We start from the raw sequence: 14,662 nt of genomic DNA, 5'->3' as shown, positions 1-14,662 counted from the left end.
AGAAGATATTTGGAAGAATGTTTGTAACCAAGCAGATCCCCCATTGACTATCATAGTATTTTTTCCCCTTACCAGGTAGTTAATGGGGGGCGAGATCTGCTTGGTTACAAACATTCTTCCAAAAATCTTCCTTTGTGTTCAGCGGAACAAAGACATATACAGGTTTAGAACTACTTGAGGGGGAGTAAATGATGACAGAATTTTCATTTTTGGGTGAACTATCCCTTTAAAGGAACAGTGCACACAAAACAATCATCCTTCTGTTGTTATAAGCCTGTATGACTTTGTTCTGTGAAACAGAATATATTTAATCTGTTTTTGTCCATACAATGAAAGTCAGTGGGTCCCAAAATAACAACACTGACTGAACCTCCCATTGGCTTTTGTTGTATGAAGATATTTTTCAAAATATCTTCTTTTGTGTTCAGCAAAAGAAAGAAAGTCCAGATTTAGAAAGACACGAGTGTGAGTAAATGATGGCTTTTAATGGTTTTTAATGTCAAGTATTATTTAATAACATTTATTAATATTTTGAATTAGCTTTTCTTTTTTTATATGTTCAGTTTTCATTTTAATTTTAGTTTAAGTTTTAGAATTTTGTTGTGTGCTTTTGTCATTTTTATTAGGTTTTGTTGCTTTTTAGTATTTATTTTTATTCAGTTTTAGTAACATTAGTACTTCAACTTACACTTATTTCATTTCAGTAAATAGAAATCCAAGGCAAGATTTCTATTTTTACCTTAATTTTACGATTTTAAAGTATATATATATTTTATTTCAGTAACAGCACTATTTGGGTGATCTATCCCTTTGCCCATAAATATAATAGCAATAAGGACGGTAGCAAATTGCATGTTTGAATATGCATGTTGTTTATTTTGGCAAATACAATATATATTACAATCACAAAGTACATAAAGTAAACAATACAAATAGAAAATATTGAACAATGGACAAATTCATATTCATGCCAAAAGTCAGTGCATTTATGTATGTTCCAAGCTTCACTTTTACAGAATTGAAATGTTTTGCAAAAACAAAACAAAAACCACAACACAAAAAAAACGGGACTGGGAGCAGTAGCCCAGGGCGATTACTGTTGTCTTTCAGCTGCAACATGAATTAGATGATGTCAGCAAGTGAGTCTGAGAAGCGCGTGTGAGAGCGTTCACACAACTGTCTGATAGAGGGAATCTCCTCTGCATCCACTCGGACCTGCTGAATCAGGCACTGCGGTGGGAACTTGGCCTGTGATGCAGGCCGACCGCTCCCTCAAGTGCCTGCGGCCACAGTTCATACCTGATGGTGCTATATCCAGTGCTACACCTCTGTTCCCTCCTGTGGATACAGCAAGTCAGAGGAGCCCAGCACTGGATAGAGCTGGCTGGTGTACTGGTTGAGCATAGAGTCACTATAGCTGTCTGTGTATGGAGCGGGCGAAGTGGAGATGTTGGATGCGACAGGGGGAGGGATGTGGGTTTCCCATTGCGGCACAGTTGCGTTCGGCGAGTACGAGCCATACGCCCCAGTCGGAGAAGATCTTTGGCTCAAAGGCAATGCCAGAGGAGATGGGAGAAGAGCCTCTCTTGAGCCTGAAGCCACATCACCCATTTGACTTAGGAAGCCTTTGAGACAGGGTGTCAGATCTGTGGACACTGGAGAGTTTCCCCTCTCGGAGGAGTCGCTGGGCTCTTTAGGACTTGATAGAGCCGAGTCTGATCCAGAATAACCTTTTCCCTCCTCTTCAGCCAAAGCGTCGGACTTTCTCTTCCTTTTGCGACGGAAGTTGCCATTATCAAACATCTTCTCGCAGTTTGGGTCAAGGGTCCAGTAGTTGCCTTTACCTGTTCAACAGAAATAACTTTGTTATTTTGGCAGTTGAAAAATTAACTAACTAATCTAAAACTCAAGAAGTTACACGAAAAGAAATCTGAGCATGTTCTAACCTGGATCTGTGTCATCTCTGGGCACTTTCATGAAGCAGTCGTTGAGCGAGAGATTATGCCGGATTGAGTTCTGCCAGCTGGCTTTGCTCTTGTTGTAGAAGGGGAAGTTGTCAGCCACATACTGGTAGATCTGGCTAAGAGTGAGACGACGGTTTGGGGCTCCGTGTATTGCCATCGCAATGAGTGCTGAGTAAGAGTACGGAGGCCTCACGAGTTTCATCAGATCTTCTTGGGAAGGCAGGGAGAACCAGCTGATGCCGGTGTCCGAGCCTCCGATTCCACCTGCAGCCATGTACGGCTTCGTCATCCCGTAGTGCTGAGGCCCTCCGCTGAGACAGGGAGCCGGATTGAGCCCAGGTCCGTTGAACCACAGGTAAGGGTTGGAGGTCTGTCCGGCATACTCTCCAAAATCGTAAGCGGACGGCAGGGTTTGCTGTGGACTAGGCACAGGCTGAGTGCTGTAAAAGTTGTCACCGTACAGGCTGAACTCTTGGGACTCCTGCCCCATGCTGTGGAACTGCGGTGAAAGGGCTTGTGGAACAAATGACGTCATGCTTTCCTCCCTTTTTTTTCTGTTTGTTCTGGGAGAAAATACCTTCTTCTGTTCTGCTGCCTCTGTCTAACACAGGTGGATTGGTCAGGTGCATCTCAACCTGACACCTGTCTCACCTGAACTATTTATACAAGTTTTGTAACACCCTCTCTACTCTGATTGGCTGTCACGGTCACACCTCAGCCCTCATTTGTTTGGGGGGTGGTGTGGCACCTCTGAGAAAGGTGGGGGGATAAGCTATATCAGAAAGAGGATAAGATATATCAGAGAGATATCTTAAGTTTCATGAGTGACTAAATTTCAGAGTTAAAATTATCTTATAATTCCTAACTTTCATATCATTATGCACACAACACAAAATACATGTTGAATTTAGATACACTGGAAAAATTCTGGATCAGTTAAAAGTTGCAAAACTGTACAGAACTAATCATATAGCCTAAAAATACTATACTAATTTATAGAAAATATTATAGTGTTTTTGAACCATACTATAGTAAAGTACTTGAATTAATTTGTTGTGGTAATTCTATAGTTGTTGTGGTAATACCCAATACCGTACTAAGTTTTCTACAACTATGGGTATATTATACTACAATGAATACACTACAGTTTACTGTAGTAAAAACTAAAGTATACTACAGTATTTATTACAGTTGATTAGTTCACTATAGTTAATACTACATTATGCTGTAGCATTCATTAGAAAAGTTCTGTAAATACTATAATATATACAGTATACAACAATTTACTATATTTTACTATAGTAAATACTTTAGTATTTTTTTCACGTGGGTATACAAGCAGATTGTGTTTTAATCTGAGGAAATAAATTGATAAATAAATAAACAAACCTTGCCCAATGTGCTGACAAATTTATCTAACTAATTTTATGTTGTACCAATGTGGTTTCTGTGGCATTATAAACATTGATATATTAAAAGACACCATCATGCCGTAGGCTTGGTTAATTTGTTTACATTTTTAGATCACTTGAAGCTGTTGGGGAGGTTAAATGTGTCCCCACCCCCGCCCTTTCACTTGAGATAATGCGAATTCAATTCGAGCCATTTGGGTTTCAAACGTAATTTACATTCTTAAACCGAGCACGCGCGCCACCCATTCCTCCACGCGCAGAGCGATTCCCCTGCCGTCTCGGAGGCGTAGCCTAATCGCGCGCGATTAATTTAAAGTCTGACTTTGTACGGTTTTATTTAACCATCTGATCCACATGTTTAAAATATTTTTTTGAAGTTACTTCAAAACCGCAATGAGTGAGTAAGCCTAACTTACCTTTAATGTGCGCTCATATTTAACGTTAATCGGCCAGTTTTCGCGGGCGAAATCCAGTCATTCCAATATTTTACTCATTTTCAAGTTGGTCACGTGGATTCCCCGAGCTGACCAACAGAAAGCTGCTTGGTTTGAAAGTGACTTCTGTTTTTTATTTTTTTTTTTTATTTTTTTTTTTAAGTGACTTCTGTTAGTGACCTGAATTGCGCTAATGTGCAATATTACCCATATTTTCCTTCTTTAAAGTTTTTATTTAAATTCAACCTGACTGACGAAAGCTTGATAACCGATCACGTCTAAAATATTTAGCATTAACTTTACCTTTAAACTGCAAGTGCAATGTACCCTAACTTAAATCTCTCAAAGCACATTATTTGGAGGAAAAGGAGAATGGCAAATATATATATTTTTTAACATTGGCTGTACGACGTAGCTGAAGTGTAGGCAGTGGTGTAAAGTATTTGAGTACATGTAATTAGTTACTGTACTTAAGTATCTTTTTGGCTACTTGCTTTGTAGTTGTACTGAGTATCAAAGATATTTGCAACTTTTACTCTACATTTTTGAACAAGTAAATGTACTTTTTACTCCAATACATTTGTGATGAGTAATGCAATTACACATTACATTTTGCATGGCACCTAACTTTTTCTGCAGCAGTTTGTTTGTGCTATAAAGAAGCGATTTCAGCATCTAAGTACTTTGAAGGTACTATATCTTGTGCGTTTTGCCTTTACTCACCTAAACTTCAATAAGTCAATAAGACTACGTGAATGTGAGTGCATTAGCAGGTAGTTGCTGAATCACAGGTGTTTGATTTAGGAGATGAGGTCATGACTGCAGCTTAAACCAGCACATCCAGTTCAAGTAGGCTTTGACTATTTAATTTTACTTAACATTATTTTATTTATCCGCTATATTGACGAGACCTTTTTGAAGGATATTGATTTACTTATGGCCTATATGAGCACTTGAGCTTAACTGAGACTTGAGAGTTTGTAGACGTTTAAGAGGCTGTTGTGTCGACCTTGATTTATTGCAATATTGAGGTATTCAGTTTTATTTTGATTTTACAAAACAAACATGATTTCTCATCTTACAAATCAGTTGTTTGTGTTTTCACTGGCATGTCTCTTTGGTGTTGAGCACTAGTGCATCTTTGAGCCTATATTTAGTATGAGTAAAATACTTCAGTACTGTTAAAATCAGATACTTTAAGACTTTTACTCAAGTTGTTTTGGAATTGGTGACTTGTAACTTGTAGTGGAGTCATTTTCACTGTAAGGTATCTGTACTTTTACTCAAGTATGGTTTTCAAGTACTCTTTACACCTCTGAGTGTAGGCTAATCGATTATCTAGAATCCATATAACAAACAAAACAAAAGCACTCATAAATCTGACACAATTTCACGGCAGTCTTTCACGAACAGAGCAGTATTATTAATGTAGCCTGTGGCTTTGACGTTTCATGCCAGTCATGTAACTGAATCCCCTTTTGTACACCGATGGTGTTGTAAACTCGGAGACAGCTTGATAGTCGTGAGATCATTTAGGGGAAACGTTTTCCCTTTAGAAAGTGAATCTGCAAAAAAAAAAAAAAAAAAGATTTCACAGAAATAAGCGACGAAACACGAATCAGTCCCTCAACACGTGGACTATACCGTTCCTTGTAGATTTATAATCTTTATTGTCTTGTCAATATAGGCTACATTTCATATTTCATAATCATACAAATTTAACATAACAAATAGGCCTAAACATTTTAATAGGATATCATGGAAAAATTCAAATAAAGAGACAAGACTGATTAGTTTGAGAAACAATGGTCAAAATAGTGATAAAGTAGGCTACTCTTTTTGTTTATAATATGAACATATTTTCAGTCTTATGCAATGTGCAGCTATGCATTTAAAAACTTTACAATGTTTTACAGACCACAAGAGAGATATTTTTACATACAACTGAGAGATTATGACAGTTATGAATAAAAAAAAAAAAAAAAACATAAAACAAAAAAAGGCAAAAGTAGTTACTGTAAATTAGTCATGTAGAATAAATGTTTAATATCCAGCAGGATAAATCAGAGCACACTGGTTCTGTTGGCTTGATACCCGGTTCTTAGCATCAATAAGAAGGAGTGGCGTGTGTTTGTGCTGGTTGATAATGTCGCCGACCCGCTCAAAAGTCTGCCAAAGACAATCAACAGTGTTACAAACTTTGGTTATTGAGAATGTAGCTATGATTACATACAGACATAAAAAACAACTGTTTGAATACCTCTGAGGATTTCATCCCAGTGCCTAGCATGAAGCCATTTTGGAATCTGCGGATCTGAATATTGTAAACTTTGTCCTGGTACAGGACCACGAGTGTGTAAGGCTGATTAGAGGATCGATTTGAGCTGTCTCGCACAAGGAACGTCCCATCCTAACAGAGGGTACATTTCAACAAATTAACTTTGTTAACCTGATATCAAGAATGACATTATTATTCTGTAATAAGAAAGTAAGAACACAATGCCTCACCCTGTTAACTCTTCTCAGACAGCTCTCTGCCTCACCACGGGTGATCTGACCCAGATACCAAGTTGGATCCATGTCCTATAAATGGAGAAATAATGAAATATTAGGGCTGAAATGTTTGTCTGTTTTCTCTGAATTTATCAATTATGACAATTATGATTTATTAAATCCAAACATTTTCAAAATACCTAGTATTAACATAAGTAAAATTTTAGAACAGGCTGTTACTTAAACTATACACTGTAAAAAAAATAAAATAAAAAAAAAGTTGTAAATAAAGATGAAGTTTTACTAGTAAATACTTTTTCAGTCTTTCCACATCAAAATTTCATGTTAAATTCAGTGTGCCTTTCTTTGTAATTATTTGTGAAATTTACTAGCAATTTATGAGTAAAAATTGTTTTAAAGTAAATCCTACACCACTTTTTTTTCCAGTCTACTAGAAAGTAAACTCCAGTCATTTCAGTAGCACCTCAAAGGAAATACAAAGGCGCCACCTGCTGGTTGGTCTATAGCAAGGCCTTGCTGTAACCATGTCTTGAGGGGGGGTCTGCGCGTGGAGGGGGACCATAACTTTATTGGGTCTTTTTTTTTATTAAAAGGAATTAAATAATTAAAAGATTAAAATGGATTTAAGGGAACAAGGAAAAGAAATAAGGATGGTTAAAGTTCCAGATCTATTGTAGTTATTAACTAATCAATTTAAACTATTTGCAAATAATATTTTTTTTAAAATATATTCACTCTTATTTGTATGTTTGATATGTCAAAAACGCAAAACGTTCCTTGTTTCGTCACATTCAGTTATGAATTACATTTAATCATATATTAATCAAATAATAGTATGTTTTCAATTCAAAATGGCAAAACAGTTTGGCCATTTCTAATTATTGGGGGGGACATTGTCTATGGTGGTTATGGCCCTGGTCGATAGTGGGTGTGATTGTTTGTCAGCAGCTCAAGCATTTCAACGTACTATACCTGCATGCCTCCCATGTCTGTTTGTGGTGGTGGTGGTGCTCTTGCACTTCTCCAGTGATCGTTCATTGCTTTTATTAAAGAAAATAATGTTAGTAGTTATTTTCATCTAATATATAGTAAGATTTATCAAACTAGTGTAATGCGTGCTTACCCTCCTGCAGTTTTGCCGGTAGTGATCGACTGGGGTTAATGCTGTGTGAAATGTGACAGAAAAATAGTCAAATTGAATGGAGTATCTGGACCTTTAACTAATATTTTTGAATATCAGTATTAATTTTGGCAGAATATTCTAGACATGGTTTCAAATCTGACCACCCACAGACAGTGTTCATATTTGAATACACACTTCTCTGTTTGAAAAGACTGTCCGTGGGTTCCTGGCGGTCTCGGTGATGGATTCCTGGCGTGCATTGGAAACGTGTTGGAGCTGGGCCTGGCAGCTGTAAAATCACAGAATATTCAAACACAAATTATTTATTGATGATAAAGCTATCTCTCTTAAGCCCAGAACACACCGAGCCGACGCCAACAAACTACTGGCGACGAAAGCAGACTGGGGGGTTGGCTCACGGCGACAGCGTCTGGGTCCAAAGTTGCCCTGACACACCAAACCGACGCTCGACACCCGACGGCCAAGTAGCATGTCCGTTCTGTGGCTGCGTAAGAAGAAATGCCTTTCCGTACCAGCAGGTGGCAGTGGCTGAACAGCCAATCAGAATGATCAGATGGCCCGACTGACCGACAAGCTCCGACACCGATTCAACATGTCGAATCGGCCGAAAAAAAAGCAGACGAGGACCAACTTCAGCCGACGGTGCAGAGCACCCTGAGAAAACTTAATCGGCTTACGAACAAAAACTGCCCGACGGCCGACCGTCGGCTTGGTGTGTTCCGGGCTTTATCAAAATATGCAAATACGCAAAATAAGACAATTAGGCTACTTACTGTCATCGTGAAACTGTTGAAGAGAAAAAAAAAAAACAGTAAAATTAAGTGAGTGAATTGCTATATTATTATGTGAATCGCACAAACAATTATATTATGTGTGTGTGCGCTTAATGTAATTACCTCGTTTCTTTGGTCAAGATGTCTGTTGGAAAAAGAAATATAGGTTACATTGGCAGCTCTGTGAATAGAATGGTGCAGCAGTAAATTTTTTTCGGTTTTATAAATCTGACCTGTTTTGAGAGTAGCCTGGTGTTACGGAGGAGGCACTTCTGCGCACCCCTGATGGAGGAAGTGAGGGTTTGGGAATTCTCATTGGGTCTCCTGGCAACTCCACTGCAGGGTGTCTGAGAGGAGCAGGAGCACTGCTGTAGGATAAAAAGCATATGACATCAGGAAAAAATGGATGACAAACCTATCATACTTTACTAAAAACAGAGATTTATAGTAATTGACTGCTAATGTGATTTCACCAATTAGAACATCCTTGTTGATCCTAGAACAACTTTCCAATTAACCAATCAGACTTGAGGGATAGGCATTCAGTTATAGGGATAGTTCACCCAAAAATGAAAATTTTGTCATCACTTACTCACCCTCAAGTTTTTCCAAACCTGTATGAGTTTCTTTCTCCTGTTGACAAAAGAAGATATTTCGAAGAATGTTGGTAACCAGACAGTTGACGGCATCCAGTGACTTCCATACTATTTTTTTCCTACTATGGAAGTCAATGGGTGCCGTTAACCGTTTGATTACCAACATTCTTTAAAATATCTAATTTTGTGTTCAACAGAAGAAAGGGGTTAGGTGCTTCTACACCATTCTTAGTCGCCTATCATTTCCCTCTGATTTTAGGGATAATTTATGGGTAGGGTTAGGTTTAGGGGTAGGGATATGGTTATGACTATGTTTTTGATCAGGGATGTTGTTCCAGGATCAACAAAAGATGTTGATCCAGGAACAGTCTTACTTGGCAAAATTGGCACATGCAGTTATTACTATTAAACAAAACTTAAATTAAAGGAAATCACTTTACCTTCTTGGTGGATGGACAGCCTGCAGAAAAAAGAAATTATTAGAGAACCATCACAGAACTATATACACCACAGAGATATTAAATATAAAATTATTATTGTATTTAGTCAAAATGGTACTTTGAAATGGAAAAACTACATTCATATAGTCTTATAGTCTCAAGATAATTTATATTTCAAGCATAGTGGATTAATAATAATAATAATACTTTACCATGTAAAGTGTTATATATATAATTATATATATATATATATGATGCTAAATATACAGTGCCCTCCACAATTATTGGCACCCTTAGTAAATATGAGCAAAGGTAGCTGTGAAAATGAATTTGCATTGTTTATCCTTTTGATCTTTCATTCAAAAAATTCACAAAAATCTAACCTTTCATCGAAGTAAAACAATTGAAAGTGGGGGAAATCACATTATGAAATTAATGTTTTTCCCACATGTTGGCCACAATTATTAGCACCCCTAGAAATTCTTGTGAGCAAAATATCTCTGAAGTATATTCCCATTCATATTTACATTTTTTTAGCACACCAGGGTGATCATGAACATGAAATTGTCCAGCCATGACTTCCTGTTCCACAGGAGTATAAACATGAGGAAACACAAAGGCCAAATTCCCTTAATCATTCATCACAATGAGTAAAACCAAAGAATATAGTTCTGATGTGCAGCAAAAGATTGTTGAGCTTCACAAAATAGAAAGTGGCTGTAAGAAAATAGCTAAAGCATTGAAAATCCTCATTTCCACCATCAGGGCAATAATTAAGAAGTTCCAATCAACTAAAGACAATCTCCAGCATATTCAGTTGTCAGACACGACTGGAACTTCAAACGGGACCGGCTTCTATGGTCAGATGAAACTAAAAAAAAGAGCTTTTTGGCAGCAAACCCACCAGATGGGTTTGGTGCACACATGGATAAAAAGTACCCCATGCCCACAGTTAAATATACTGCTGGATCTTTAATGTTGTGGGCCTATTTTTCTGCTGCAGGTCATGGACATCTTGTTCAGATACATGGTATCATGGATTCTATCAAATACCAACAGATAAAAAATCTAAACCTGACCGCTTCTGCTAGAAATCCAATAATGGGCCGTGGTTGGATCTTCCATCAGGACAATGATCCAAAACAAACATCAAAACCAACACAAAAATGTGTTGCTTCTGCCATGGTCGTCCCAGTCCCCTGACCTGAACCCTAAAAAAATTAGTGGAGTGAACTGAAGAGAAGAAGCACAAACATGGAGCTGGGAATCTGAAGGATCTGGAGAGATTCTGTATGAAGGAATGGTCTCTGATCTCTTGTCAGGTGTTCTCCAAACTCATCAGGCATTATAGGTGAAGACTCAGAGCTGTTATCTTGGCAAAAGGAGGTTGCAAAAAGCATTGCATAAAAGGGTGCCAATAATTGTGGCCAACGTGTTTTGGAGAAATACATTTATTTCATAATGTGATTTTCCCCCCACTTTCAATTCTTTTCCTTCAATAAAAGGTTATAATTTTTTGAATGAAAGATCAAAAGGATAAACAATGCAGATTTATTTTCACAGCCTTTGAGCTGTTGCTCATAATTACCAAGGGTGCCAATAATTGTGGAGGGCACTGTATATTTATTGATTAATAAGGGCTACTTAATAATGATATATGTTAATTGATTCATAAAATATAACACACACAGAAACACACGCTCTATAATAAATACATATATAAATTGTTATATATAAAACCTCAGGGCTTGACATTAACTTTTTGGCTCACCAGCCACTGGCTAGTAGTTTTCCAAAGTTACTAGCCACTTAGCATTTTCACTGGCCACAATTTTGACATCAATACCATGGGGAAAACTGCCATATAGATATTTTAATATTATCTCATAATTTGGCAGCAGGTATATTAGGCTGCTGTCACTTTAAAACCTGACACACGGATCCATGATTATACTGTTACACATGCGTTTTCTTTCTCAACTGTTTACACTCACTTAAAACATAACCAACTGTGTGTACATGAATACTCGCCAAGACTGGCATTTTGACATTATCTGCGGGAATGAGTAAAATTATGCGCAATACGTGTAATCCCACGCCGAAATTCAAGCCCTGTAACACCAATGGCATTCATTCGGAGCAAATGAAATGAGTGCGGGAAGGCGGGTTTGTGTCTCAACTCGCTGTCGGAGAGATGAGAGAGCGAGAAAGCGCAGCAGGTATCGTGTATCTATTCTGCAGAAAATGATTATTAAAAGCATTTCAGATAGTTCAGTACCGATATGTATTGAAAAATCTATATTTTTGACAACATTATATTGTACTTAGTTTATTATTTCAGATGCCTTTTTAAAAGACTACCACTAAAAATGTATATATTATGTAAAGTGTATGCGTTACACGCAACTGCTAAAATCCTCCCGCACATGGCAGGTGTTAATGTCAAGCCCTGATAATAACTAAGGCAGATGTTTAGCAGCTTCTATGTGGAGGTAGGACAAATCAAACTTACTCTCTCAAGCGAGCTAGTGCCCCTTCCACCTGTGAAGACACAATACAATAAAGGTTGATAAAGCATACAAACTGTTATTAGAAAATACAAACAGAGTCAAAGACTTCCCTTTAGCCTTAATCTGAACCGCATTATTACTCAGTTATTGTTTGTTAAAAAAGCATTGACCTGCTACAGGTGGAGGTTGGCTTCTTTCCAGAGTTCCTGGCTTTTTACTGCGGTCCACAGCAGGCGCTACAAGAGCACAGGACGGTAGAAACCACATAGAAAAGATGGATAAGTTCAACAACATCACACCCACATTAGCTTTGACTGACAATAATCATACTCTCTTACCTGGGGGTCTTTTTAGGGGCCGCTCTTCTCTCAGATGATGCCCAACCTACAGCATATAATATTGAATATAGAGTTTATTGCAAAGAAGACTCAAAAATGAACATTGGAGACAAAGCAGGACACATATTGTTTGGAAATATAAAGGACTCACACTTGGCCGCTCCACAGGAGGGTGAGAGGGTCCGGGGCCCGGGCGCTCTGGAGGCACAGGTGGTTGGCTTCTGCTCGCTCCACGTGTGCGGTTATTATCTGATAAAACAAGGAATCCCATCATGACATTTTCAAATGACTGAGACAGCAATAGGATGGAAAAGTATCCACTTTTGCGTACCAATATAATCACTGTTTTCCATGGGTTTAGCAGGACAGATCTGGGCCGCGTCTTCTTTAGGCTCAGTTGGAGGAGGCTCATAGCCATTATCACTGTCTGACCCCTCTTCTGGGGACTCATAGTCTCCACCGCTAGCATCCCCATCTTCTGAATTAGGATCCTCGTAGTCATCGTCATCACAGTCCTTAATGAGGAAAGAATTCATGTGTTCTGCCAAACAGATGTGATGCTGATCACTTCAAAACAGTTTAAGACACAAATAAGAGACTTACAAACTCTTCAGAGTCCCACGCTTCATCCTCAAATTGGTCAGCTGAAAATAGTAAGAGCAGGAACTTCTAGACAACATCTTTAAAAGCAAACTTGTAGCATTGAATATATTCTACTTTATATCATACCTGGTGGTTGTGGGAAGCTGGGAACTGGTTGTGATGGCCTGTTAAAAAAACAATAAGGATAATTAGTCGCATACTAACAGTTGATGCACTACATGGTAGTTAAATGATGAATTCATTGCATTTATTCACCCTCATGTGGTTTTTTTCTTCTTCTGTGAAGATTTTATGAAAAATGTCTCAGTGATTTATTTTTTGTTGTTCATATAATGAACATCCCCTTTGACTTTCATTGTAAGCACAAAAAAAGAGTTCCTCAAATAACATTCTTTGAAACATTCTTCTTTTATGTTTCGCAGAAGAAAGAAAATCATACAGGTTTGGAACCACATGAGGGCAAGTAAATGATGACTGAATGTTCATTTTTGGGTGAACTAACCGATTATATGTTCAAGAACTAGATGTGTGGGTTAGTGAGGTTTTTTATATAGAAGTTAATACTTTTATTCAGCAAGAATGCATTAAATTGATCAAAACAATAAAGACATTTATAATGTTATAAAATTATTTCTAAATGCTGTCCTTTTGAACTTTCTATTCATAAAAAAAAAATTTTTTTTTTTTACAAAAATATGAAGCAGCACAACTGTTTTAAACACTGATAATAGTGATAAATGTTTCTTGAGCAGCAAATCTGCATATTATTAGAATGATTTCTGAAGGATCATGTGAAACTGAAGACTGGAGTAATGATGCTGAAAATTCAGCTTTGATCACAGGAACAAATCACATTTTTAAATATATTCAAATAGAAAACAGTTATTCTAGGGTGCGTTTCCCGTACAAAAACAACGTAACTCACTGCTTCACTACAATAGTACGATGCATTGTTGAACAAATCAACTAGCTAGTCATGACTGTTTCCCGATACCGTATTGTCACAAACATGCCACGTTGGTGTCACGCAGGTTTTGGAGTGATTACTTCTTTAAATGAATCCGTTTGAGATCGAATTAATGCTATATTTTTTGCTATAAATTACGGACATGGCATATGAGGACTAATTCTCATTTTTCTCAGTTATTTTCCTTTATTTCCAGATTAAATCATAGGCTCGTTCTTACGTACTAGAGCACGTACGCACATGCACACTCTTTAAAATATCTTGGCAAACTAAAATATGTAAATGACATTTGTATATATTCGGAATAGAAGATATATATTGTACTTAATGTCAGCTTGCTTATTTTGCTCAAGATAATGATTTATTAAGTACAGTACACATCAAGAAACTATGCTTCTAACCACAGCCCGAGAGCTGTCGTTCCACCCACACAAGTTTGCAATGCAGTTTGCGAATGTTCGTTTGAACGATGGCTTCGGAAAACACCAAATCATTGAACTATGTTAGTAACGACAGAACTTGTGATGTTAGTTGGCTAATGATGCTTTTGGGAAATGCACCCCTGAATTATATAATATATATATAAAATAATATAATATATATAATAATATTTCACAATATCACAGTTTCCACTGTGTTTTTGATCAAATAATTGCAGCCTTGGTGAGCATAATACTTCTTTCAAAAATATTACCAACCCCAAACTTTGAACGGAGATGTATATTATATCTCAGTTATAACACAAGATTTGTGACGGTAGAGTACTCGCCTTATTGCGGGAATCGGTGGAAAGAACCTCTTCTTCTCTTTGTTGATTTCCTGACAAATCTTGGAGATGAGCCTAAAATAATAGGAAACACCAGTTTCAAATCCTCAAAGTGTAAATAACATTACTGGCATGTTATTGATTAGTAGGCATTTTAAGAGTTCAGCATATAATTATTGCTTTATATGCTGGTTGAGGGTT

General features: G+C 37.4%; 2 protein-coding genes across 3 annotated transcripts in view; both read right to left on the bottom strand.

Annotated features, from left to right (window-relative positions):
- Positions 1–853: 853 nt before the first annotated feature.
- On the bottom strand, positions 854–5,301 carry foxi3a (forkhead box I3a). The gene is made up of 2 exons (XM_051878285.1): positions 1,947–5,301; positions 854–1,844 (listed from the first exon to the last, which is right to left on the bottom strand). Exons 1-2 carry the CDS (start codon positions 2,497–2,499, stop codon positions 1,321–1,323), a joined length of 1,077 nt encoding a protein of 358 aa, XP_051734245.1. The 5' UTR covers positions 2,500–5,301; the 3' UTR covers positions 854–1,320.
- Positions 5,302–5,451: 150 nt separating this feature from the next.
- lcp2a (lymphocyte cytosolic protein 2a) overlaps positions 5,452–14,662 on the bottom strand; it is an 11,992-nt gene continuing 2,781 nt past the window's right edge. Inside the window, exons 4-21 of one of the 2 annotated variants that reach the window (XM_051878281.1) lie at positions 14,465–14,536; positions 12,855–12,892; positions 12,729–12,769; positions 12,457–12,640; positions 12,277–12,374; positions 12,126–12,171; positions 11,958–12,023; positions 11,790–11,818; positions 9,278–9,297; positions 8,475–8,609; positions 8,365–8,386; positions 8,242–8,254; positions 7,643–7,736; positions 7,448–7,488; positions 7,297–7,364; positions 6,319–6,393; positions 6,071–6,220; positions 5,452–5,979 (exon numbers count right to left, since the gene is read on the bottom strand). In XM_051878281.1, the coding sequence (XP_051734241.1) occupies positions 5,854–5,979; positions 6,071–6,220; positions 6,319–6,393; positions 7,297–7,364; positions 7,448–7,488; positions 7,643–7,736; positions 8,242–8,254; positions 8,365–8,386; positions 8,475–8,609; positions 9,278–9,297; positions 11,790–11,818; positions 11,958–12,023; positions 12,126–12,171; positions 12,277–12,374; positions 12,457–12,640; positions 12,729–12,769; positions 12,855–12,892; positions 14,465–14,536 (1,318 nt within the window). In that variant the 3' untranslated portion in view covers positions 5,452–5,853. Of the gene's footprint in view, positions 5,980–6,070; positions 6,221–6,318; positions 6,394–7,296; positions 7,365–7,447; positions 7,489–7,642; positions 7,737–8,241; positions 8,255–8,364; positions 8,387–8,474; positions 8,610–9,277; positions 9,298–11,789; positions 11,819–11,957; positions 12,024–12,125; positions 12,172–12,276; positions 12,375–12,456; positions 12,667–12,728; positions 12,770–12,854; positions 12,893–14,464; positions 14,537–14,662 lie in introns of both variants that reach the window. The other variant, XM_051878282.1, reaches the window with a different exon arrangement.

Source organism: Ctenopharyngodon idella, chromosome 21, assembly GCF_019924925.1.
Source record: "Ctenopharyngodon idella isolate HZGC_01 chromosome 21, HZGC01, whole genome shotgun sequence".
In the NCBI taxonomy this organism is placed as follows: domain Eukaryota; kingdom Metazoa; phylum Chordata; class Actinopteri; order Cypriniformes; family Xenocyprididae; genus Ctenopharyngodon; species Ctenopharyngodon idella.
This window is presented reverse-complemented; position numbering and strand designations above follow the sequence as displayed.

Coding starts and splice junctions, on each gene's coding strand:
- foxi3a (XM_051878285.1), bottom strand. CDS start 2,499: ATGACGTCATTTGTTCCACAAGCCCTTTCACCGCAGTTCCACAGCATG. Junction 1,845..1,946: donor CAGAGATGACACAGATCCAG/GTTAGAACATGC, acceptor TCTGTTGAACAG/GTAAAGGCAACTACTGGACC.